This window comes from Telopea speciosissima, chromosome 2, assembly GCF_018873765.1.
Source record: "Telopea speciosissima isolate NSW1024214 ecotype Mountain lineage chromosome 2, Tspe_v1, whole genome shotgun sequence".
Taxonomy (NCBI): Eukaryota; Viridiplantae; Streptophyta; class Magnoliopsida; order Proteales; family Proteaceae; genus Telopea; species Telopea speciosissima.
Window position 1 is genome coordinate 4,179,890 of NC_057917.1, and position 27,233 is coordinate 4,207,122.

The 27,233-nt window shown below is 40.0% G+C and overlaps 2 protein-coding genes across 2 annotated transcripts; both read right to left on the reverse strand.

Moving 5' to 3' along the window:
• Nucleotides 1-214: 214 nt before the first annotated feature.
• Nucleotides 215-12,948, reverse strand: LOC122650295 (carbamoyl-phosphate synthase large chain, chloroplastic-like). The gene is made up of 3 exons (XM_043843681.1): nt 11,342-12,948; nt 3,883-4,575; nt 215-2,009 (listed from the first exon to the last, which is right to left on the reverse strand). Exons 1-3 carry the CDS (start codon nt 12,695-12,697, stop codon nt 459-461), a joined length of 3,600 nt encoding a protein of 1,199 aa, XP_043699616.1. The 5' UTR covers nt 12,698-12,948; the 3' UTR covers nt 215-458.
• A 9,772-nt stretch (nt 12,949-22,720) lies between these two features.
• On the reverse strand, nt 22,721-24,895 carry LOC122650296 (3-ketoacyl-CoA synthase 4-like). Its single transcript, XM_043843682.1, has 2 exons — nt 24,210-24,895; nt 22,721-23,471 (listed from the first exon to the last, which is right to left on the reverse strand). Exons 1-2 carry the CDS (start codon nt 24,893-24,895, stop codon nt 22,721-22,723), a joined length of 1,437 nt encoding a protein of 478 aa, XP_043699617.1.
• Nucleotides 24,896-27,233: the final 2,338 nt, after the last annotated feature.

A 27,233-nucleotide genomic window follows, 5' to 3' on the forward strand; every position in this document is an offset into this window, starting at 1 on the left:
GCCAGTTAATGCAGGCCCTACCCCTCCACGCTCCACCCCGCCCTAATGGTTCGGGATGGTATGAGCCTTGTCGTGTACAGGTATAGTACTTGTAAAATTCAAGGTACCTGTGCTTACAGGCCACTGGTTTCAACACTCCATAATATAATTTGTCTGAAACATAATAAATTAACATCTCTAGTGTTGAGTGAAACAGAACTTAAAACCTACTGTGTCTATCATAGTCACATTGTCAAGAGATGAGATTAAACTAATTAATATTATACATTGCAAGCTACAATAAACCATACTATAAAACTGAGAATTATTCCTCAACCAAAAGAAAGTATAAAGCAGAATAAATAAAATAGTATAGTTTATTAACTTGTCCAAGATAAGAACATTGCAAGGACAAATTTAAGAACCAACAGGAAAGTAAAAAGGATGCAAAAATGCTTACAGAAAATGAAAAGCACGTATCAAAGAGAGGAAGAAGCATGCTGTAAGTTGAGCTTACTCTCTGGCCTTGCCTGAACGTCAAAGAAGTCCTGGAGGGCAATCATCTTGACAGTGCTGTTCTTCATACTCCGTATCGCCTCCACACTTGCCAATGCTCCGGCTACTGTAGTAATGATTGGAACCTTATAGGTAAGAGCCATTCTCCTCAACTGTCGGCCATCAATCTGATCGGGTGCATCACCAGAACTCGTGATCACCATCAACTGAATTTGTCCATTTGCAATCATATCACCGGCATGTGGTCGTCCCTCATGCATCTTCAGCACCCGCTCCACAGAAATACCCTCCAATTCAAGCACATGAGCCGTCCCGGAAGTACAGACAATCCCAAAACCAAGCCCCGAGAAGGCCCGTGCCAGCATGGCAAGGTGTGGCTTCGTTAAATCATTTAGGCTGAGGAACACAGTGCCAGACACTGGCAGCTTCTGCCCTGCAGCAATCTGAGCCTTGGCAAATGCAACAGGATAAAGAAAGTCGATGCCCATGACCTCACCAGTACTACGCATCTCCGGACCAAGCAGCACGTCACAGCCCTGGAACTTCTCAAATGGAAGCACAGCTTCCTTGACTGCAACATGGCCTGGGATCACCTCCTTTGTGAACCCAATTTCATGGAGTGACTTCCCTGACATGACGAGGGAGGCATACTTGGCCAACGGGTGCCCAATTGCCTTGGACACAAATGGAACTGTCCGGGAAGCACGTGGATTGGCCTCGAGTAAAAAAACCTCTCCAGACACTGAAATTGCATACTGGCAGTTCATGAGCCCACACACATTCAGCCTTTTTGCCAGTTTAGTCGTCCACAACCTTATTGTGTCCAAGCAAGAAGAGGGGATTGTCTTTGTAGGAAGTAAACAGGCCGAGTCACCAGAATGGACACCAGCCTGCTCTATGTGCTCCATGATCCCACCAATCACCACGTTCCCATGTGAGTCAGTGAGTGAGTCAACATCAATTTCAATAGCATCCGACAGGTACTTGTCAATCAGGACAGGACGCTCAGGATCCACCTCAACAGCATTCTTTAGGTAGGTCAAGAGCTTGTCATCATTATACACAATCTCCATTGCCCGCCCACCCAACACATACGACGGCCTTACAACAATAGGGAAGCCTATTTCTGAGGCAATGACCAGAGCATCAGTTTCACTCTTGGCAATCCCACCTTTTGGCTGCTCAATCCCCAGCTCCTTCAGAATCACATTGAATCTCTCTCTGTCCTCAGCTGCATCAATGGAATCAGGTGATGTCCCCCATATTCTAACCTGTCCAGCTCCACTGGCAGCCAAGGGCTTGTGCTCATCCAAGTAGTGCTGAATTGGCAGTGCCAGCTTAAGGGGTGTCTGACCTCCAAACTGCACAATGATACCATCAGGTCGTTCCAAATCAATGATGTTCAGAACATCTTCAACAGTCAGTGGCTCAAAGTAGAGCCGATCACTTGTGTCATAATCTGTTGACACTGTTTCAGGATTAGAGTTCATCATGATTGTCTCATATCCAGCTTCCTGAAAAGACAATGACAGAATCTTCATTAAATAACAACCACCATTTAGGTCTCTACTAACTACACCAGTGTTTTTCACCCAAAAAGAAAAACACTACACCATTGTTATATGATGCCGGTCCCAAACCCAGATAAAGGAGGGTTGGTGCATCAGGTCGGCAACCGGCACTACGAAGAAAAGTGTTTCGAACAAAGATGTGGACATAGTTAAAGATATGTATAATGGTGTAGTGACTAGTGAAAGAAGAGTGGGGGGAAGCAGGGTAAAGAATTTCCTATTACAAATTAGTACATTAAGGATCAGCTCTAACCCATATTTGTTTGTGCTAATCATAGATGAGCTGACTAAAAACATTCAAAATCAAATCCCTTGGTGTATGCTTTTTATTCATGATATTATGTTGGCAATGAAACAAAAACTGGGGATAAATGTCAAATTGGAATTATGGATATCAATATTGGAACCAAAAGGATTTCAGACGAGGAGAACAAAAACAGAGTATATGGTGAGTAACTTTAGTGACAACAGGACTGAAAGTAGGGTGGTGAAAATTGATGATAAGGAGTTACCGCAAAGTGAAATTTTTAGGTATGTAAGTTCAATCATAAATAAAGGAGAAATAGATTATGATGATGATGCACAAAGAATTAGAATACGATGGATGAAGTGGAGGGTTGTGTCCGGAGTGCTGAGTGATTGACATATTCCTTTAAAACTCAAAAGGAAAATTTATAGGACAGTTATACGACCAGCCATGACATATGGAGTTGAATGCTGGGCAGTGAAGTAACATATATAAACAAACTTAGTGTAGTCAAAATGAGGATGTTGAGATGGATGAGTGGCACAACTTGAAAAGATAAAATATGGAATGAACAAGTTAGAGCTAATTTAGGAGTAGCTCTGATACAGATAAGTTGCAAGAAAGTCGTTTGAGGTGGCATGTACATATGCAACGGAGGCTGGCGAATGCTTCAATATGAAGGGATTATTCGATTCTGATTTAATCAGCTGAAAGAGCCAAGGGTAGGCCTAAAATGATTCTAGGAGACGTGATGAGGAAAGACACACATAGCTTAAGCTAACGACTACCAACAAGTATGGCTTTGCGTAGAGTTGATTGGAGAAAAAGGATCCATGTAGCCGACCCCATTTAGTTGGGATGAGGCTGAATTGAGTTGAGTATATGGGTCTCTATTGTGCACATATGTTGCAGCATTACACACATTGTCAACTAATGGGCTATTTCTGGGGTGGACATAATCCTTATCATACCAGTTGAGCCCAAATATCCTATGCACTCAGCTAAGCTAGAAAGGTTTCAACATCAGGTAATAAAAACACATGGGTGTCCATACAGCTCAACTCAACTCAACACAACTTTGCCTTATCCCATCTAAATGGAGGTGGCTACACAGATCCTGTTTCTTCATTCACTCCTATTCGGAGAAATACCTGTTGTCAACCCTAATTCATGGATGTCTGCAATTTCTCCCAAAGTCATTTTAGACCTGCCCCTTGCAAGGACTTGATATATTATGGGGTAACCAATAGAGCATCTACCGTTAAATTACATATGTTCTACACAGAGGAAGATGTGTCAATGTACATATTTCACATGGATAAAGATATCCGACAAACAAGTCTCTTTATTACACAGCATCAATGCCATAACCAGTAAACTGACAACATCTGAAAGATTTTTATCTTCAGGTGCCATGCAACAGGTGCGTTGTTTCAAATTTTCAATGATCGATGTCATTGAGCATTTGACATGTATTATAAGGAGAGGATCATATGGTAAACGAACCATAAATACCCACAAATTTTCAACATCCACAAAAGCAATAAAAAGAAAAGAAAAAAAACCAACCTGGAGGGCGAAGGAAGTATGGCAGCAGCAGTAGTCAAACTCAATACCTTGGCCTATCCGGTTTGGTCCTCCACCCAAAATCAATACCTTCTTCCTTTTTGTGGGACTTGATTCACACTCATAATCATAGGATGAATACATGTACGGAGTGTTGGCCTCAAATTCAGCAGCACAGGTATCTACCCGCTTATATGCTGGAGTTACCCCAAATGAAATCCGCTTTGATCGAACTTCCTTTTCAGTGGATTTGGTAGCAAAAGCAATCTGCTGATCGCTGAAGCCTCTCCTCTTCACTTCGTAGAAATCATCCTTTGTCAGTAGAGACAAGTTCTGAGCCAAAAGGAATTGCTCCACGTCTACGAGCTCTTTCAGCTGAGTGAGAAACCACTTGTCCACACGGCTCAGCTCATGAATCTCATCAACCTTCATCCCTTTCTTCATTGCCACATAAATTGTATGAATGCGATCTGGGTTTGGGACACGGAGGCTGTACTTCAATTGGTCCCAATCCCAGTCCAGTTCCTTGATATGTGCACAACCCCAGCCAGAGTAGCCCAACTCCAGTGATCTAACTGCTTTCTGGAAGGATTCTTGGAATGTGCGTCCCAGTGCCATGGCTTCACCAACCGACTTCATTTGGGTTGTCAGTATTGGCTGAGAGCCTGGGAACTTCTCAAATGCAAACCGAGGTATCTACATGTCCCATAGAAATAAGAATATAAAAAAAAATTAAAAAAAAACCAAAGAAAAAGTTGACTTGGTAGAAATGATCTGTCAAATATAAGGTACGATCAAGGTAAAAGACATCAAATGATAGATGTGTGTCCGCACAGTAGCACACTGAACAAATAATATCAAAGTTGGGAAGAAATGAAAATGCCTACTTCAAATCAGGTTATTTGATATTAACGAGAACAAAAGAATAAAAGAAAACAAGAAAACTGTTGAGAAGTGTACCACGATAGGGGGAGTGTCCCTATTGTGGTTGAGTCCATTATGGTTTCCTTTATTGTTTTATGTCTTTAATTGTTAGAAGTTAGGAGTCAGTTTCCTAATCTAAATTAGTTACCTATTTTAGATTAGGTTTAGTTTCCTTTTCCTTTTATGATTATAATGGTTTTATTATAAATAAGATACTTGAGGGAGGAAGCAAACTAACACATACGGCTCCTCCCCTTGCAACTACTCTTCTCTTCTTCTTTCTCTTCTCTCTATTCTCCTCTCTAAGGTTACTGGTTACAGATCCTAGGTTTTCTACATGGTATCAAAGCAGGCAGGGGTCACGGTATCGAATCCCCATGGGAGCAGGCAGGTGTTGAAATTATTTATCCACCCGTGCCCCCCTTTGGATAGTCCGCCGTGTTAGAACTCCTATATGATATACATATTGTTTCCTCACTTTCCTAAAAGGTCGGCCTTTTAGGGGAAGCGGTTCTAACATGGTATCAAAGCCAGTAGTAGCACCATTACGGAAATCCATCAGGGAGAGATATTCAGCTATACCATCTATCTATGAGGTCTATCTGGGAGAACATGACTACAACATAGGTTGTGTGGTTGATCCAGTTACTTATTCGGGTGTTGTTTCTAGTCTTCAGTTAGATTTGTGATTAGATGTAATGAGAGATGACGTGAAATAGATGAAACATAATGTTGTTTGGAAGCTTGTTGATTTAAACTTGAGGGTTTTGCGGTGGATGGTTCAGACCATCTTGTGTAGACTCAAGAAGTTTATTTACGGTCTTAAGCAAGCTTCCAGGTAGTGGCATTTGAAGTTCGACAGTGTCGTGACTTCATTCAGTTTTGTGGAAAACAAAGTGGATCAGTGAGTATATCACAAGGTCAGTGGGAGCAAATTTTGTTTTCTCATATTTTATGTGGATGACATCCTGCTTGCTAGCAGTGACTTAGGGATGTTGCATAATTGAAAGCAACTATTATCTAGGGAATTTGACATGAAGGATCTTGTTGAGGTTTCTTTTATCCTTGGCATTGAGATCCATAGGGATCGTTCTCGCCGTTTATTTAAGTTTTTTCTCAGAGGGCTTATGTTGATCGTATTCAGGAGAGGTTTAGTATGCTGGATTGCAAACCTGAGAATGTCCATGTTCTCAGGAGTGACAAACTGAGCTCGACACAATGCCCGAAAAATAAAGCTGAGAAGGATGAAATAATGAGGTGCCTTATGCTAGCGCACTAGGTAGTAGAGCTCGACACAATGCTCGGAAAATAAAGCTGAGAAGGATGAAATAATGAAGTGCCTTATGCTAGCGCACTAGATAGTATCATGGATGCTTAGGTCTGTATCAGACCGGATATTGCCTTTGTGACAGGTTTTCTTGGCAGATATCAGTAAGATCCTGGTCTTAATCACTGGGTTGCTGCCAAGAAAGTATTGAGGTACTTGAAAGGGACAAAAGATTATATGCAACATAAAGGCACGTTCCTGAACTCAAGCTAGTGGGTCATACAGATTCCGACCTTGCTGGCTGTGAGGATGATAGGAGGTCCACATCTGGTTATGTTTTCCTGATAGCAGGAAGGGCAGTATCATAGAACAGTACAAAACAGACATTGGTAACCATTTTGACTAAACAGGTAAAATTTGTAGCACGCCATGGGGTTGCTACTCAGGTTATTTGACTCAGGAATCTCAAAAAGTAGTTGACCATTTTTAAAAATTTTGTGGATAGACCCATCCAGATATATAGTGATAACAGTTTTGCTGTGTTGTTTATAAACAACAATAAATGACTTAGAAGGTCTAAGTACATGGAGGTCAAGTTTTTTACCATGAAGGAGACAGTAAAGCAAGGTGACATTACATTGGAGCATATTGGTAAAGATGATATGGTTATAGATCCCCTAACCTAAGGTCTTCGCCCTTGTGTTTTGAAAGACATATCATAAGTATGGGCTTAGGTGCATCATGGGATGCGGTTGGTTAGTGGGAGTTGTTTTTGGCTCCATTGTAAAATGAAGTTTCTTTTCATCTGTAATTTTTACCTTGTGGTAAACTTTGGCTTATATATATCAGTTGTCATTGCATGCAAATTTCTTTTGGACACATGGGTGTTTCATTTATTGACATGATGTATATATATCCGGTTTTAAAGACTTAAGAAATGTGTTAACCTTAAGCAAAACTGGGGCATTAAGTTATAAAACTATATTAATCTCTGAAATGCTATTCAGTAGAATATAGGTCTCAGTCAATTAGCACTGGAAAAACTGCACAATGAAAAGCAATTAGCTTGCTATAAGAAAAGAAAATCATCAGAAAAATGGATAGGAGATTCACGCAAGCATCAATGACTTAAACCCTCAGACGAGAATCAATTTTGTGAGAAAACAACTCTAACGTGAGGTCATCCCTAAACAGAAGGTACTTTACATCAAGAAATTGAGGCCTTCTCCAAAAAGTGAGATGTGCCTAAAACCTTCAAAACCTTTTACAAACCAAACAGCCATGCATCACAGTGCTGAACCACATAGAAAGAACCTTATGCAAGTGTGCTTTGAGGATTAAATGTTATTTGAATACCATGTAAACCCAGTCTTAATTTTGCAAATCAGTAATAAAATGAAATGGAGCTACAAAGTTCAATAATGTAACCCTATCACTTGTAAGATACTTCTTGGACTGCATGGAATTTATAAGACGACAACAGTTCAATTATTTGACATAATGCTGCAATTGGCATATTTGGAGTTGCTCTAGCTTTTATTCACTTCTTATGCAGCAGGAGATGGTACAGTTGTACAAAACTACAAATCTTTCACATCCATTTCGTATCATATCACCCTCCCCCATCCCCAGGTAAAAGAAAAGAAGGAAGCATCCAAATCCCATCCCTATAGCTAAGATTGCAATCTTTCCATCCAAGTGACCAAATGCCTTAATGGCTTAATCTAACACATAGAAGGCCCAGTCAATAACTTTTCAACAGGAATATTCTGCTCATTTGGAAATGATTTGAGTCTCATAAAAGATTCTGCACTAACCATTCTTGTTATGCAGAGTCATATCTACCATCAAAACATGAGTTCAATATGTTTCTTCTCACTTCTTCCACTTTTACCTATTTCAACAAGAGAGAAAACACCCAATTGCCCCTTAGATTCTTACAAAAAGCAATTTCTCTAACTGGTCCTTATTTAGGGAAACAACAGAGGTTTCCCAATTCAAGCCCTAGAAGAACAACTCACACTCCAAATACATGAGCAGCTGAAATATTTGTTAATTAAATGAGCATCTAAGTAGTGAAAAGTTACATATTAATAACATACCCCTTGGACATCCAACCCCTATAAAGTCATAGTAAAGTCTAAGTTGACAAAATAAAAACTACTTAATGACAGTCTCACCACTCCTCATATGACCTCCCACCATTAATAGGACTTACTAAATGATACTAAAACTGAATAACTGGACCAATAATAACCAAATTACAAAAGAATATCAGACTTATATTTGGACCCTAAACCCCAGCCAGTTCTGCAAAAACACAGAAATTGCCATTGGACTCTAATTCATAATCCATTAAATTAAAAATAACACAGTTCCAGCAGTCAAACTAAAAAAAAATTGTTGAAGAAAACTAAATGATGATTTGTTTTTGAGAATGTGTGGTCCCCAAGCAAGCCTCCACATGGGCCTGCATCCTAAGGGTGCCAAATAAATGCATTGGTCTTGGAACTAAAATTCCAACAATATGACCCTGCAAAACTTAAGGATCAGCTCACAAAACCCACAACTATCTTAATCCATCATGGAGTCCCCAAGAACAAAAAAAATTGCCATGGAATAGGGATTTCTAGGTAGTGAAAATATCTTCCCCTTATAATGGAATAACAACCAGTAATTTGGCTCACTAAAAAGACACTATAACTGAATTCCTTGACCAACAATAACCAAATCACAGAAAAGTAGAAGCAATATTCGGGCCCAACAACCTGGTCAGACAGATCAGTTCTGCAATATCATAAAATTTCCATTCGATTCTAATATTAATAACCCATTAAATAGTACAGTTCCATCTGGCAAAGTCCTAATAATATGTAAGAAAGTTAAACAAAAAGACTTGGCTTCAAGCATGCATGATCCACCAGCAAGCTCCCACATGGGCCCACAACATCAAAATGGTACCAAATGAACACATTAACCTTGGAACTGAGGTTTTATTTCCACAAACCTTATGGGGCTGACTACATTCCGTCACTATTTTAACCCAATATGGAGTTGTGAAGAATATATGCAATTGCTGTGGCAGTGGCACAAGGAATTATAGAAGTGGATAAAATCTCCAAAATTTGATATAACCCTTGCCTACCAGCTTCATGATGGATTAATTGTGGGAACAGGCTGAACAGAAGACAGCATATTTATGTTCATAAGAATAGAGCACTCTTTTTCTTTCTTCTCCATACATTTACTAGCTGGTAGTACAACTCATCACAAAACCAAGTTAAAGTTGCACTGAACATGATCTTTATATATTAGTATAAAACATAAGATTCATATGTGCCTAAATCAATGTGTGAACCCACAATATCAGAAGCTGTGTTCTCAATAACAATTATACAAATATTGGAAAATTCATTATATTGTGAAAATTCAGAAAACAGTTAGCTGGGCAAATTCGAGTTATCTTCAATTTCTCCAATGTTTTACTTGCACTTTGTCATAGATGTCACGAAATGTCCTCATCCAAAGAAGTAGATTATGATGGCTATTGATCAAAGTTCATTTCCCACTTATCAGAGGTCTCACCCTTAAAATAAATAAACTACATGGAACACTTCGCACTCGTGTACGATGGCATCATAAGGCCAAGAAATTATTAAAAAAAAAAAATACAAATTCATAATTATATTTCAGCCATCTTCTTAGAATTCCAGAAGGCAAAAACCTATAAAACTTCATAGTAAGAACTCCAAATGCTTGCGCTTTTCTCTCTAAATAACCAACTCCCCCAGTCTATCCACTTTAAGTAAATAAAAGTAGCAAGGGAGGGGTGAGTGATTGTGATGCAGGTCCAAGCACAAGGAAGAAGAAGAAGAAACAGCCCTGATTGGCTGCTTTCGTTGGAGCCCAGTTTTTTCTGTACTTAGTTTTTTTTACAGCCTTTAAGAACTAATTCTGATTGGCTCGATTTGTTTTAATTTGATTGGTTCATTAGGAATCTTTTAAGTCATTGTTTTAAACTCTATTTTATTTCCCCCTCCACGATTTTAAGAGGGCTGGAATTGTTTTGATTATAAATAAAATAATTCGTGGGAAGGCTCCCCCACTATTCTGAATTCAAAAAAACTTCTCTTTAGCTTTTGCTACTTGCAGCCTTGCGGCTGTTGCTCCTTTGTGAGTGCTTGCATCCTTGTGGATCTCAAGGTGGACAGGGTGGATGGATCTCCCACGACTCCTTGCATCGTGAAGATCAAGAGGCCCTTCTCTGGATTGTTTGAGCTGCTGCCATTGGTGATACATCAAACCAGTAAGTTACTTTTAAGTTTCTGCAATCACCCTTCTCCTCTCTCATCCTCTAACCTAAGCCTCCACTCCCAATTGATCCCCCAAACCCTAGCTCCAACCACCATCGATAAACCCTAATTCCCCCTCATCTCTGTGAAACCTAAAAACTCCTAAATTCTGTCCAGCCCTATTCAACCATCCAAATCTCACCATACTTCAACCGAATCATCCTCTCCATACCTACAACACTGAACCTGAACCCCTTGACCTAATTCCCCCTCTAAACCCTAGATCTCATCATCCCCCTCATTCCTAAACCCCAAAACCGGAAACCCTAATTTCCTAAAATTCAAATCTTCACTTAAACCCTACAAATTCTACCCCATTAAACTCTCATAGGCCTGCCTAGCTTTACCTAATAAATCCCCACTTCATTATCCAAACCCTAACCCTAGTTTTGACCTAAAACTCTAAATTCTGCCCCCATTCGGCCAGCACCTTTGTAAGGGTTTGATCTATCTGGCTCCTAGTAGGTTTCCTACCTATCTAGGACTACATTAGATTGAACCAGAAAATACCAACGAAAGCATCCTAGTTCATTGTTGGCAAAACACTGAAGGTTGGTCCTATTCAAGCTTTCCATCTCCACCTTTTGATGCTTTTCTAATTTTTAAAGAAATTTGCTTCTAACATTAATTAAGTAGTGTGATGTGTCTGTCTATAACAGACAGTTACGCTTGTATCGGTGTATGTATACTAATTTTTTCATACACAAGTTCTTATTTTGACAAATTACCTTGCATACTTGTCCTATTGTTTCCTCTGCCATAACAAATCAGATTGTCAATGTGTTGGGTAGTAATCTACCTTGAAAGGTTGCCATGTTTAGGTTGCCATGTTTGAATCAACTAATAAACCACACAAACTGACAGAAGAACAAATGGCAAAATGACGGAAAAAACAAGAAACAGGAGAAGTACAACTTGCCTTTGTCACCACATAATCAATCGAAGGCTCAAAACTAGCTGGTGTTTTCTTGGTGATGTCATTAGGAATTTGATCCAATGTGTAGCCAACAGATAATTTTGCTGCCATTTTTGCTATTGGGAACCCAGTAGCCTTGGATGCCAGAGCCGATGACCTTGAAACTCTAGGGTTCATCTCAATCACCATTACCTCCCCATCTGTCGGATTTACGGCAAATTGTACATTTGAACCCCCACACTCAACTCCAATCTCCCTTATGATCGCAACCGAGTAATCCCTAAGACGCTGGTACTCCTTATCTGTCAGAGTCTGAGCAGGAGCCACCGTGATCGAGTCGCCAGTATGAACACCCATTGGATCAATGTTTTCAATGGAACAAATAATAACCACATTGTCCGCCAAGTCTCTCATAACCTCGAGCTCATATTCCTTCCATCCCAACAGAGACTTCTCCACCAGAACCTGAGATGTCACACTGGCAGCAAGTCCAGCCTTACATATTGATTCAAACTCCTCCCTGTTGTAAGCAATTCCACCTCCAGTGCCACCCAACGTGAATGCAGGCCTAATGATCAAAGGAAACTCGCCAATAGAAATAGCAATCTCAATACACTCATCCAGAGTAGTACCTATTCCAGAAGGAGGCGTTTTGATTCCAATGTTCTTCATCGCTTGCTTAAACAAATCTCTGTCCTCTGCTTTCTTGATGGCATCGAATTTTGCTCCAATCAGCTCCACACCATACCTTTTGAGAGCGCCGTTTTCGGCCAAAGCAACAGCAAGGTTAAGAGCCGTCTGGCCACCCATGGTAGGCAAGAGAGCGTCAGGCCTCTCCTTCTCAAGTACCTGTTCGACGAGCTCAGGTGTCATCGGGGTGATGTAGGTTTTGTCAGCCAAGTCAGGATCGGTCATAATAGTTGCAGGGTTCGAGTTTATGAGAACCACTTCGTATCCTTCTTCTTTGAGGGCCTTGCATGCCTGGGTTCCTGAATAGTCGAATTCGCAAGCTTGGCCGATGACAATAGGTCCTGCTCCCAGAATCATTATCTTCTTAATATCAGTTCTCTTCCCCGATGACGTCCCACTGAACGAACCATTCGCCGAGTCGCCGCTGGCCGCAGTTGGGCCATGCTCGCAACGCAAACTGGACTTGGCAGAGTGAGCGAGCGGTCGTCGCAACTGCTGAAGTTTTAAAGTGGTGGCATTATTCTTCTTCCCCGTCTTCTTAGAGTACAGTAGCAAGGGAACGCCGGTGGATTTCAACAAGCTTGATTTCGATGCCGATGGAACACAAGTCGACGGCGAAGAAACCAACCTCGATGAGAGGCTTTCACAATGATTCATGCAAAGACCCATCTCTCTCTCTCTCTCTCTCTGTATGTGTATGGATGAGATGGGATTTTGAGCTAAGAAATCGATGAACTGTAGGGTTTTAGGGCCGAGAAGGTAAGATTAAATAAATACTATCACAGCTTAAGTTACAGAGAACAGAGTCCGGTGAGAAAGAGGCGAGAGTATAGGGAGGGAGCTTCCGTTACAGTTTAGATTTTCTCTAGGGTTTGGAAGTTCTCCATCGCTGTCAGGACGAATTTTCAAAGCTTTTCTTCGGCTTTTTTTTCCTTTTGTTTTTTTAAGAGTGGATTCATTCACTGGTCACCACTCACCAGACACCAGTCACTCCCTTGGTCTCTCTCTCTCTCTCAGTCGTATTCTTCATTTCTTCTTCTATTTTATAAAAGCTCTTCTATGGTCTAGTGGTCTAGTCTAAATATGGAAGGGAAAAGGGATGAAGGAAATGGAGGAATCCACTGAGATATGCTAAAACATCAAAATTAAATATGAGGATATATTGGATGGGTCTCATTAGGGCATCATGGGCAGGCGCTTAAAATAAATAATCGAAAATTTGAATTCGATTCGCATCCGTATCTATTTTAGGGACATCTTTAGAGATATTTGAAAGAAAAAAAAAATTTGAATAATTAATAATAAAATAAATAAATAAATAATGATCTTTAGGGTTTTTTAAGATTCGACAAGTTCTAGAATATGAGGAAAAGAGAACCATGATCTAAGAGATATAGGTTGAGAGTGAATTGTATCCGTTAAGGGGAGGAAGGTTCGGGTTACACAAGGCAGAAATGTAAACAGATGGTCGAAAATCCGAATTCGATCTGCATTTGAATCCATCCAAATTTGTTTAGAGATATCCGTATTTGGCCAGGAAATATCTGGATCCGATCACATCTAATCCGTATTTGAGCCGAATCCGATCCGTTTTACAAGCCTAATCACGGGACCCACAATCAGGGTTTTTAAATTGGACAACGATCCAATTCAATTTTGAATCGATTGGAATTGTCCACAAATTTTTTTTTAAAAAAAAAAAAGAAGAAGAAGGGACATCCAACAAGGGTGAGATTTTTCATTTAGGGGATAGGGACCATAGGGTAGTCATCATTAGCTCCTCACGATGATTGTTATCGGTCCCAACTAATTCGAAGCCGATTCCTTTCTCGATTCCGTTTACTTCAGGGTTTTAAAACACAGAATCGGGATGGAATAGGTCATCGGTGGTTCTGATCCAATCCCAAATCAGTGCTCAAGAACCCTAGAATCGGTCCTTAGATCCAAAATCAGAGAATTTCTAGGTTTTTTGGGTGTGAATCAGCTATGTCGGATCTGTGGAAATCAAGATCAATCACAACTGATTCCAATTCGAATCGACTGATTCACAGATCCGATTCCCGATTCTTCAAACCCTGGCTTACTTGAACCTTATTTACACTTGGTAGTATTTACAAGGAATTTTGACAAGTATTTAGTAGCTAAAGGACATGTTTAGTTTGCCTTGTAGGTGGAGCTGTTAATAGGCTAGGCAAAAGTAAGCCCACACTCGGCTACTGTTATGGGCCTATAGCTCCACTCCATGTCTCCATTTTCATTTTTCCCTATCTAGTCTAAAGTTGATTTTATTTAACTAAAATATCCTGATCCAGGCCCAAACTTTGACCCAGGCCCAAAGTTGGCCTAAGCTCAAGGTGGGTAATCCAAGGAATGTTCCTTACAAGCCCAAGGCTGGATCATGGTTCTATGTATCAGTCGATACATATCGGTATCGTCAATACTTGATATTGATACAAATCAATGTATCGGCCAAAAGTGACTCTTTTTGAATTTATGCTCGATATGGGTTGATACGGTATGATCCATATAGTATTATTATCAATGTCGGTACCAATGGTGACTGATACAGGCTCCGATTCCGATACCTATAGCCGTGGGCTAGATTGGACCCTCAATGGTTACTTGGAAACAAAATTAACTTCATTAACAGTTTAATTTTCTCATACTAATCTTACTAAAGCAACTATTTTACATAATATTTTTTTTAATCCTTTTAATTAAGCCTGGATAAATAGTGTAGTTTACATGCTTAAAATGGATAGTCATATAGATAAGTTACCCAGGCCTATGACATGATTGCCCATATTACGGACCTTAGGCATAAACCAAAGACTGACCTAGAGTGAGATTGTCCCATAAAAACCATTGATCACTCCTACGAAAACCCAAAAGAGTCCCAATTTCTCGTCACCCATGGTGAAGAGAGAATCTTTTTATTTATTCTCTTTGATGATCCGCTTTTAGAACAAAGCGAGCCGCGCTAGCCTATTACGTTTTTCAGCAACAAGCGGGGCTTAGTCAAGTCGCGAGAAAACGGAGGGCGCGCTAGAGCGCTCTGGCTTGAGAGCGCTTGAGCATGACAAATGATCCTTTGATTAGATTAGAGAAGAGAATTTTAGACCATAAACACTAGAGGGTGATAATTAATGACGAACCCACCCATAGTCCAATTATAAGGGCACTCTGTCACCGTGGGTTCTCTCTTCACCTTGGTGAAGGAAAACTTAATCCAAAAGGATTTAAAGACATGCATAAAGAAAATTTGAGAAACTCATGTTCTCAATTGTACGCAAGTCGGGGAGCACCTCTTGGTGTGGCGGTAGCTGCCAGTAGTACAGTAGAGTGCTGGCCTAAATCCAAGGGAGAGGTCGTTGGTTTGGTTTGACTCTCGCTCTCCCACTCTCCCCCCTCCCCCCCAAATCAGATATTAGACGAACTTATTCCTCCCTCCAACCCCTCCCCCCCTCTTCCTCTTGGAACTAGGACACCACCCTAGCCACCCTTTTGGATTGTCACCCCTAGTGGCCTATAGGGTTTCGCTATAAATTTGTTGCAAGGGTTCTTTCTATGTAATCAATCTGAGAGAGGTGTGAGAACTAGCTGTTGTAACCTTATTCTCCATTGATAGTGAAGCTGATCTCACCTTACTGTGGATGATTCAAAGGCTATAAAGACACCTTTTGATCAGGGATGTCATTTACGAAAGAATTTGGGTGAACCAGTTAATCAAAAGAGATATTCTCAGATTATTGGTTCCGTTTCGTATTTGATGAATAGCACAAGGCCGGATATTGCTTTAGTCGTTGGGAAATTGAGTCAATTCACTCATAACCCTGGGGAAGAACATTGACATGCTATTAATAGGTCAATGAGGTACCTAAAAGGTACGATGAATTATGGTCTTCATTATAGCAGAATACCGGCTGTACTAGAAGGTTATTGTGATGCTAATTGGATCTCAGATACGAATGAATCCTTAGCAACATATGGGTATGTATTCACACTAGGTGGTGGAGTAATTTCTTGAAAATCTGTAAAACAGTCGTGTAGTACAGGTTCCACCATGGAAGCTGAATTTATTGTCTTAGAAAAGGCAGGAACTGAAGTCGAATGGCTCAGGAATGTTGTGTCACGCCCCCATCCCAACAAGGGATAAAATACATTATAAGGGGTGACTAGGATGACGCTTGTCATCCTACTAAGCTGCCAGGATCACTGACACAGTGTCCCAACGCACAGTCATAACTAATATTAAAATAATATAATATCAGAGTGCGAAAAAGAAAATATTACATTCCAAAAGATCAATAGTTTTGCAGAAGCGTATAAAATCAATAGTTACAAGATGATCAAAGCCTAGATGATAAATACTGTAGTTAATCCATTTTTCATTACCATCTAATAATGATTAACAAGGGTATAACAGTAAATGTTTATACATGGGCCTACGCCCTAAAATAACCAAAAGGGGAACAAGTCCCTAGAATTCTCACGGCCCGTAGGCACAATCGTCACAAGGACACCCGTTGTCATGTTCCTCTAACACAGCTTCCGGCTCTTCCGTACCTGCATCATAATCTAAAAATTGTGTACACGAGGGGGTTAGCTCTCCACTGAGCCAGTGAGGGGATGGGGATGCACAAACACACAATTCACATAGTCCAATGATGCATGCATATGTTAAGTAAATTTTCCACCTAACATTACAACTAAGTCAGAGGTATATGCTACTGTGACAACTCGGGAGACACTGTGGGTCACTTAACTTATCGCCACAATGAAACCTCAATTGTCACCTGGGACCTACGCCGATCGAAGCCTCCAAGACCACTCAGTGGCAGACCCCTGATAACCAATACTACCATGACTGGCCTCTCCCACCTCCACAGAATCCGGTGTACTGATTACCCAACACCTAAACCCCTGTTGGTAAGGGTCATAGCATAAGGGTGTAAAATCCTAGCCACAACTACATGCAAGTCCTATCGTCCCGAGAGGTAATCCGGGCGCATTAACTTTTCATCTGGTTTAGTGCCCGGTTACCAGCACGGCACGGCGCATACAGTTCAACATGACATTCAACATAATTTCTTCATAAATATATATAGTATCCGGGGTTTCGGCACCGGCACCGAGACCCATCAAAGTAGAGCATCTCCAATTAACATCATAACATTCATATATAAAAGTATGCAATATGCGCAAGCATGCTTAATAATTTATAATGATGACATAATATACAATGCAATAATAATATCAAACCCAAACAACCAAACCCACTCACATATAAGTTATGTTCCGATGTTATGAGTTGTCGCCGCAATTAAGTAACATGTCGCAAGATGAAAACTTTAAACCTAAACAAAGAGTGAAATAAGGTTAAATGAGCGAAGGGAAAGGATCCCCAAAAGGTCTCCCATAATCACTTAAGTATAAGGTTTCAGAAACAAAGTGGTTGCAGGAGTGGTTTCATGCCCAAATTCTGCAACCACATGTAAATCCTAGGAAACCAGGGGCTCAGGACAGTTTCAGTCAAGGTCGGTTGCAGATGTGGTTTCAGAAAAATGAAACCGCCCATAAATCCGAGCTTCCCAGGGGCCTTCTCAGGGAGGTAATTTCAGGGTGGTTTCTTGCAGGTCTGAAACCACATGTAAATCCTAGCTAACCAGGGGCTTAGGAAGGTCTCTGCCAAGGGTGGTTGCAGGTGTGGTTTCTCAGGTCTGAAACCACATGTAAAACCACATACCTGCAGAACCGAAAATTGAAAGATTTCTCACTAGGGATTCATTTTGCAAGGGGTTTAAAGGTAGGGAGGCTTCAAGAAAGCTTCCTCCTAGGTCCATTAGGGTTCTAAGACCTCATTAGGTCCATGTAATCCCATGGATTTAAGAGGAAAAACAAAGAGAACCTAAATTAGGACATAATAGGGTAGAAACCTTAAATTTCTTAAATGGAAAGAGATTACTTAGGCTTAGGGCTTGTAATGGAGTGAAATAACTCCACCATAGTCTAGGTTTAGAGGTTCCATCGATTCCTTGGGTTCCAAGAGAACCCTAGGTCGAATCTCTCCCATTTCCCAAACCTCAAAACTCAAAATAGATGAAGAGATGTGGGTTTCAATGGCTTACCTTCCCCAATGTAGAAAAGCTCCACGTAGAGGACTCCACAAGGTGAGGTTCCAAGCCTTCAACCAAGCTTTTCCATTCCTCCTTCTCCTTTTCTCCTTCCTTCTTTCTTCTTTCCTTCTTTCTTCTTTCTTCTTTCTCCTTTCTCTCCTCTTTCTCTCCTCCACGATTTAGGTTAGATGGGAGAAGAAATGAAAATGAATGCTTCTCCCCCCCCTTTGTCTTATTTAGAAAATGGACCTTGGGTCCTCTAAGTTAAATGGGTCAAATAGCTAAATGGGTACTTTAAGTTAACTGGGTCAAGAGTTAAATGGATGGATCCAAGATAAATGGGTCATTAGGCCAAATGGGTAGTTTAAGTTAAATGGGTCAAGAGGGCTTAATGGGTTGACCCATGGTCTTATTTAGGGTAAATGAATGGGTTAACCCATCTTTGGGTCAAATAGAGTCAAATGGGCCCTCAAGTTGAATGGGCCTCTTAACTAAATGGGCCTGCCCACAGGTTTCAAAATAGAAAAGAATCCACTTGGGGATGGGTCCATCCACCATGGGATTATAAGCCCATCACACGCTCCCTTAAATAAGTGGGACCCACAAATGGAATATTCCCAACTCAACTAAAATAGTCCGGGCGGTCCAAATCTTGACACGTACTTTTAGGGCATCGAGGGAGAGGGTAAATAAATAAAATTAAGGGCTAGAACTTACTATTTCCTTGTCATGGTTCGTCACCCATGACCCTGAATAGTTTCCTCCACAGGTAAACCCGCACTATGGTCAATAATTTTGTAGCTGAGTTTAACCACCAGTGAGAACAGCTCACTAGCATACGTGGCAGTGATAACTACACGTCACGAGGAAGAAATAACAATTAATTACGATCCGGGGTGCGGGTATAACATGTTGTGACGAATATTTCATTGTGTCCAAAATCGGTGCCTTCTATCTCACTTCACTGTGATTATATGACAGCTATGGCAAAAGCAAAGAATAGGGTGTACAATGGAAAAAGGAGACATATACGTCTACGTCATAATTTTGTTAGGCAATATATAAGTGAAGGGACGATAACTATCGACTATGTGAAATTCGAAAGGAATCTTACGGATGTGTTCACAAAACCTATGCCTACAGTACTTCTTAATGAAGCATCTAAAGGAATGAGCTTGAGGCCTGTGTCATAGGTCATGTGATGGAAACCCAACCTATGTGAAGAGGATTAATCCTGAATTAGGTTAAAATGGTACAAACGAAGTCACTAGGAGACCTGTATAGTGCTACTATGCATTTGCTCATTCTGGTTAGATGGTAAAGTATTACCACCACAATGAGAAGAGGTTGAGTTATAAGACTCTTAATTAGCCGAATCCTACAAAATGTGGGGGTGTGTTAACTGTGGTGCACATTGGCTAACCTAACTGAATGTAGGGGATGGAGCCGCCTACCGATAAGAGTTTTTAAAAGGCGAACTCTTTAAACATTCATGAGACCAAGATAGGGGACAAGACCATATAATGTCCAATTTTATATTTAAGACGAGGTCCGAACGTTGACTGGTAGGATATGGATGGTGAGCTAGCCAGCTACACAGAAGAGGAAAGGTTCAAGAAGTCTAACTTCACCCGTACTCTGTAGCGTAGTTCATCAGACCTAGTGTAGGTTCAAGTCCGAAAGACACCTCCAACGATGTGTCCTACTATGTCTAAATTTTACTCAGTAGTCTGTTCCGTTTTATCGATATTTTGAAACTTGTGGGGGATTGTTGGATTTTGTGTTTTCAATAATTTCAAAACTTTCTTTTTTTGAAATGTTCTTTTTTAAATATAAGTTTCAAATATGAAAAACCATTTCCCTCCACTTTGTTTTGATTTTGTTGGAAACACTTGTATATGTGTATGCATGGTGGTTTGAACCAATGACCTCTTGTATAATCTTGTAAGGAAACTTGAAAAAGCATGAGAACCTCTTCAAGTTTAGTTCCACATTGGTTAGGGACAAGTAGAAAAGTGAGCTAATATGAGCTCATGTAGCTTACAAGGGATAGAGGGTTCTAAGGGAAGTCTCCCTTGTCCCATGTGTGAGGTTGGGGTCCGTGGTACTTTTCACACACGCGCACGCACCGAGCCGGGCAGTGGCCGTGGTCGAGGTCGAGGCGGGGCGGGTGTGGGTTCATATGATGTATTCTTTTTGGTGAAGTACATGCACCCACATACATGCACATCCACCCCTTATCCGAGATGACATCATGCACATGCACTGTAGTACAGGCACATGCATATACATGCACCCATACGTAGGGACCTGGTATGTACACCTACCTATACGTAGAGGGGTCTGTATATGGGGTGTACATGTACAGGTGTGTAGAGACACATCCTATACGTACAGGTACTAGTGGGCTTATAAAAGCAAATGGGCTTTGGGCTTCAAGAAATAACGTGTCAGTGTTTCCAGTGCTCTCTGCATTCTGTTTGCTTCTTATCTTCTTCTTCTTCCTTTCTGATTATTGAGTAATTACCTTTGGGTACTCCGTATTGTAATCACTCTTGGGTGCTGCCAATTGTGATTGAAGTGGTTTTATCTTGGAGGTAGAACGCCAAGATCAACCGGATCCGCACTAATAGGGGGCGTTCCACACCTTAAGGAAAGTATTCTCTGTACGACTCCACTTGTGTTCCTGCTTGCTGTTTTAGAAGAAACAAGAAGACAGTCATCGTTGTACTGTAAGTTGTTTTGTTTCTGTATTTATTTTGTTATTTCATTTGGGAATATATATATATATATATTTACGTACAAGCAGATTCTGTCAAGTCTTATACCGGTTGCCTGGAATACTATTCTCTAACATAACCAGACCTTCCGACCTGGAGAAGAGTTGCAGAAATTGAAGAGAATAAGACCTCATCTCAGGAGGATCAACAAGCAAGCCTTCTGTCAAAACAATTTAGGCATTTCCATTGTCGTTGATTTGCTTTTCATGACTTGATTTTTATTTTTCTTGTTCTGTTCTGGGTTTAATGAGCTAGGTTCTCAGAGAAGAGTTTTCTCCCGCCTGTGTTTCAGCAATAAAAAAAATACAGAACACCAGTAGGTGCAGCAAGATTCTCTTCGTTTAATTCTTTCTTGAATCCCAAAAACCCTCTATAGAGGTAGGGCGTTGGGGTTTCTGGAGGAGGAAGAAGAGGAGGAAGAAGAGGAAAAGGAAGAAGAAGAGGGTAAATATGTCACTTCACTACATCTTAAGGGTAGTTTAAGTATTTATAAAATATTTAACCCATGATAACGGTGACTGACTAATAGACCTGGCTATTTGAAAAAAATGATAAACTATAAGGGGTGTTCAAATAATTATTTTAAACATTAGGGAGACTAAATAGTTAACCTATAACACACGAGGTGTCCAAGTAATTTCCTCCAAATTTTATGATTAGGCTGCACAGACAGAGATGGCATAATCAAGTAATCTGCATTTTCAATCTGCATTTTCTAGTGTCCTAGTGTGGACTACTCTTGCTAAAGAAATTTAAGATTTGAAAAGGATTTCATTAAAATACAGATTAATCTCTGACACTTAGTTCGGTAAGACAGCCAATCTGAAATAGGGTTTGGCAGACTAGTAAAACTAGCAATAAATTCTGGCTTAGACCTCACAATAGCAGACATGGACAAAGACTTTATATGGACAAGTTGCCTTCCAGTTCATTAAATGAATGGTCCAGGGATGGAGTAGATTCTGTTATCAGTATGAAATTCAACAAAAGGAAGAAGAAAAGATGAGAGAAAAGAAGACGAGATGACAGAGCGAGGAGGGAGATTGCACAAGCAGCCTCATAAGCTTCACCGTAGAGCTGTAGGACAATCGGAAATTCAAATTCAATCCGCGTCCATATCCATTTAGAAGTATCCGTATTCGATTAAAGATATTTGAAAAAAAATCCGAAGACTCCGATAAAAATTCGAATCAAAATACTTAATTATAAAAAATTAAGTAAATAATAATCTTGAGGATTTTTGAAGATTCAACAGGTTAGAATATGAAGAAAAGAGAATCATGATTTAAAACTATGGATTAAGAGTGAATTGTATCCACTAAGGGGAGGAAGGTTCGGGTTACATAAGGCAGAGGTATAAATAGATGGTCGAAAATTTGAATTCGATCTGCATTCGAATCCGTTTAGAGATATCCGTATTCGACTAGAAAATATTCGAATCCGATTACATCTGATCCATATCCGAGTCGAATCCAATCCGTTTACAGGCCTACTTCAATGGAATCAAATTTCTATTCCATCAGGTTTTCCAATGATTTAGTTACAAGCAGATTTATATAAAAAGAAAAAGAAAAAAAAAAAACACAAAACAACTATCAAAAGAGATACAACAAAACCAGAAGAAGTAAAAACAACCAAGCAAATTGAGAAACAACAAAAAAAAAAAGGGGTTGGGGGGAGAATAAAATTTATTTATTTTTTTAGTTCTTCTTAAAAAAAAGTTCTTGGAGCCTACTTCTAGTGGAATGGAATCTCCCATGTTAGCACCATTTTGTGTTTGGTTCTTTATTGGTGGGCTAATAATCAACAGGATATTTGAGGATACAATCATCCCAGGGATTGTTTGGAGAAGGCTTCACATGCTTAACCGCTTCCCAAACCACACTGTTACATTTGAATCCACTCCCAAACGCAATCTGCCAAACACGATTGCCCTTTCTCATCTTTCCTTTGGCTTCCGTGTAAGCCAACTCATACCATATAGAGCTTGATGACGTGTTACCGAATCGGTGCAACGTCATCCTTGACGCCTCTACATTCTCCGGCAACAACCCTAAACTCTTCTCCATCTCGTCGATCACTCCTCTCCCTCCAGCGTGAATGCAGAAGTGGTTGAAGGCCAATTTGAAATCAGGTATGTATGGTTTCACCTTCTCAATGGACAACTTATTCACCACCAGATTGAAGAAGAAAAGGAGTTGTTCGCTGATTGGAAGGACAAGTGGACCCAGAATGGTGATGTTGGCTTTGAGTGCTTTTCCGGCGATGGATTTCAAATCTTTGTTCAGCGAGACGCCCGTCTTTCCTACGGAATCCTGCTGTTGGTATGCACAGCGGTATGCAGAGTCGTCGACCCCACTGTGGATCCTCACTAGGTGAAGCAGCTTGTACTTTGGCTGTCGTTGACGGTCGCCGGACTTATTGGATAACAAGACGGCGGAGCAACCCATACGGAAGAGACAGTTGGGAATCAACATGGATTTATTGTTTCCGAAGTACCAGTTCTGGGTAATGTTCTCCGTGCTGACAACCACGCCGTAGGTGTTCCTGTAGATAAGGGTGTCAAAATCTAAAATTTTTTCAAACTTTAAGAAGGAATATAATTTATCATCCATATCATGGTTCATAATCTTGGATAGGTTAGGATCGGTCGATATTGGCCGAGGCTGATCCTAAATCTTGATCGATCTGATACCGATTCAATCGTACGGTCAAAGGGTAAAATGGTAATAAAAATCAATTTTTGGTAGAAAGAAAAAGGAGTAGTTTTGTTTGATCATGACACCCGATTTGATCGATCCGGACCAGTATAGAATCGATTTCTACCTTGACCGATCCTGGGATTAAGAACCATGATCCATATTGATGTTGAAAGAGAGACCTACTCTCTGGTGGCTAGGGGATCTTTATCCCCTCCAGTTCCTTACCTGGCCACTAACAAGGGGGTGCAATGACCATCCTACCCTTATCCAAACACTCTGCTCGATTGCGATCCACCCCCCTTATTAGAGGGACTAGGGAACTGAGTCGTTGGGCAGGGAACTAGATGAGATAATTTTCCGGTAGCTACCTAACTGAGGCATGATTATCTAAAATGAATTGAAATATTAAAAAAGAATATAAATTTAACCTAATTCCTTATTCAGATCGAAAATAGATATTAATAACCAAATCGAATAAAAAAAAACATTTCAGCTTTTAAAATCAAAACCAAATCGATTTACTTGGATTTAATTTTAGATGGTCACTTTCGGATTGGATTCTAAATTGACACCCTTCCCTTACCTGTGGACTTGTAGCATATCCTTGACGATGTCGAGAGCTATCACTTCAGCACTGCAACCCATTCCCCCAAGATTGAAGGTCTTGATATTACTCCTCAACTTGTACTTATTTACGATCATGGCAGAAAGAGATGGAGTAGGATTAAAGAGGCTACAGTTCACAACAAGGATACCAATATCCTTAGGGTTAAAATTGGTATTCTTGAAAAGAATATCTAAAGCACCAAAAATAACCTGTTCAGCTTCCTCACGAGCTGAAAGCATAGTGAGACGTGGAGGGATAGCATGCATTGCTTCAGGGAAATAAGTCTCTTCACCCAACCCGGATCGTTCTAAGATCTTGCGTTGGAACTCAAGTGATGACTCATCGAAATCGCCCGTTAGCTTGGAATGCTTCATAAATTTTTCGAATGGGACTTTGAGTTCAGATGGAGGAAGGTAACAAGCGAAATCGATAAGGTAAACGGGTCGTGGACGAGTCATGAAGTGAACGATTCCAACCAAAACAAGGAAGGCAGAGCAGGTTATCACACTCACAATGTTGCACTGAATTTGTAGCCATAGTTGATGAATGTCTTTAGGGTTTAGCCGTGAAGCTTCAAACACTACAATAGCCATGAGAGGAATAAGGCAGAAGGTGAGGAGATGGGCCATTAGGTAATGGTAACCTAACTTCACATATTTCATGGCTATTTCTCTTTGAGACCAACAAAGAGAAATATATAGAGATATATATATATAGACGTGAGCGGGGAATAATCAACGTTTAATGAATGGTGTAATATCGATTGTGGTGGTTAATATCATTAGAAGGGATCTAGACTCAGGTATAAAAATTGAATTCGACCACCGACGAATCCAAACTAAATATCAATAGATTTTTGAGTGAACATTAAAGAATGCAGGTTTGGTTTTAGATCCCTCACTTCCTAACTGCCCACTTCTCGTTCTCTCAAATGTTTTAGACAAAGAAGGAAATGGGTCATTAAATGATAAATGGAATGTCTAGTCTCCAACACATTTAATAAAATTAATGGTTGAAGGTGGTGACATAAAAAGTACATCTAACTCTAATGTACTCTAATATACGTATATTAATACGTAGATCTCCGTGTTACCATTGTGGTAACAATAAATCATCACCATCTCTTATAGGATCTCAGCACATGCCAGTCAGCCATTGGATCCCCCCCCCCCCCCCACAACACTTCCTGGGTAGTAGGGGCTGGGGTCCCTAGAGAGGAGCTCGATGCCATCCCAATTATGACCAAAGGCATTAATGAGGGATTTTTTGTTGTTACCCAAAACACCCCTTATTGTATGGGTTGGTGCCAAGCTTGGTGTAAGTGTAACCAACAAAATCCTAAAAAATTATGGTTTAAACAATTTTTTTTTTTTACAGTTCATTATGATAGCAACTTATCATGAATTAGAAAAACTTGAAAACCGATGGGAACAGAAGAAGAACGAGAGGACAGAAGGAAAGATAGAGAAGATTCGATGAGGGAGGCAACATTCATTTAATAAACGCAATAGTTGGTTTATGAGCATATACATAGGGGAAAAGGTTTCGTGCGCAGTTGTGAATGATGCATGGGCGTGCACAAAACCGTTGGATGGAGAATGAGGATGCATAGTATACCTACCTCTTCACCATCGGACGGATTTGTGCATAACCGTGCATAAAAACCTTTGCCCTAACATAATAAATTTAGTGCTCTAATATCATATTGAAGCGTTTAGCCTCAAAGTTTACATTATAAGATGGAGAGAGACTCAATTGATATATGAAGTCATCTAAGATCCAAGAGTTATCTAAGATGAGATTATTTCCAACAATCAAAACTACAGGAAGTCATTTAAGGAACTCTATATCACTTTTTATTTATTTTTTCCTTTTACTAAGTTGCAATGATAAATATATAAAAAAACTCAGCTTAATTAAGAAAATTTATTGATGTATAGAAATTTTTTTGGGTAAAATTTTGATGGGAAAATGTTCTATGTGGGGACGCAGACCACAACTAGACACAATGAGGGGCGAAATGACAACCTTGCTCCCCTTAAAAAGCGGAAGTCCCACCCGAAGCATAGTTAGTAAGTTGGGTACGACAATAATATGGGAACGGATATGTACGACAATTAATCATGCCACACGGCAATAGTTTGTTTTCAAAAATCCGGCGCCAATAAATCGCATACGATAGTGAAATGGTACGTATTTTAATACGATTGGTCTGAAATAGTACGGAAGCAAAAATACAGGTATCCAAATTAAAAAAAAATATCTAAAGTGTCGTTATAAACTACGATGATTCATTCTATTGATACCTATTCATTAAGAATACCACTCAATTAGCTACCAAAACTATTAAACAATTGCACCATCCAACCATTTATAGTCAATAAAATAAGAAAACATTAACATAGAATTTTATTATCCTAATAAAATACAGAAACATACCAATTTGGATATAGATTTAGGAGGATTGAGGGATTACTTTTCATGCAAGCGGTGTTATCATTGCTCCCTAGATCCTAACTGTAAAATTCTTTTCTTGAGGTCCAAAAGACCACAAATTTAATTTGTGGAGCCAATGGAGGGCCACCATGACTTTGATCCCATATGAACTATTCCATACAAAGACATTGATTTATCACTATATAAGTTAAAAAATAAACTCACATCTTTATGGACTTCGACTATTTGTACTGTTCAAAAATATATAGAGAAAACCAGGGGCTTTATTTAGAACAACTACGTGCAAAACACAAAGAACTCTCTGAGAAAGTTGAGAGCAGTAGAATAAGTTGAAGACAAATGGGAGAAAGTTGAGCAACAGAAGCGGTTGAAGACAAATAGGGTACGTGCAAATTCCAAACTAATAAGGTCACAAGCAACGAAGCAAAAATCAAAAAAGGAGAAAGGAATTACCCTGCACCATGAATTGAAAACAATTAACACAAATTAAAATAATAAAAAAAACCTAGTTTGTGAAGAATTGCAGATCTATATAAATCTTAT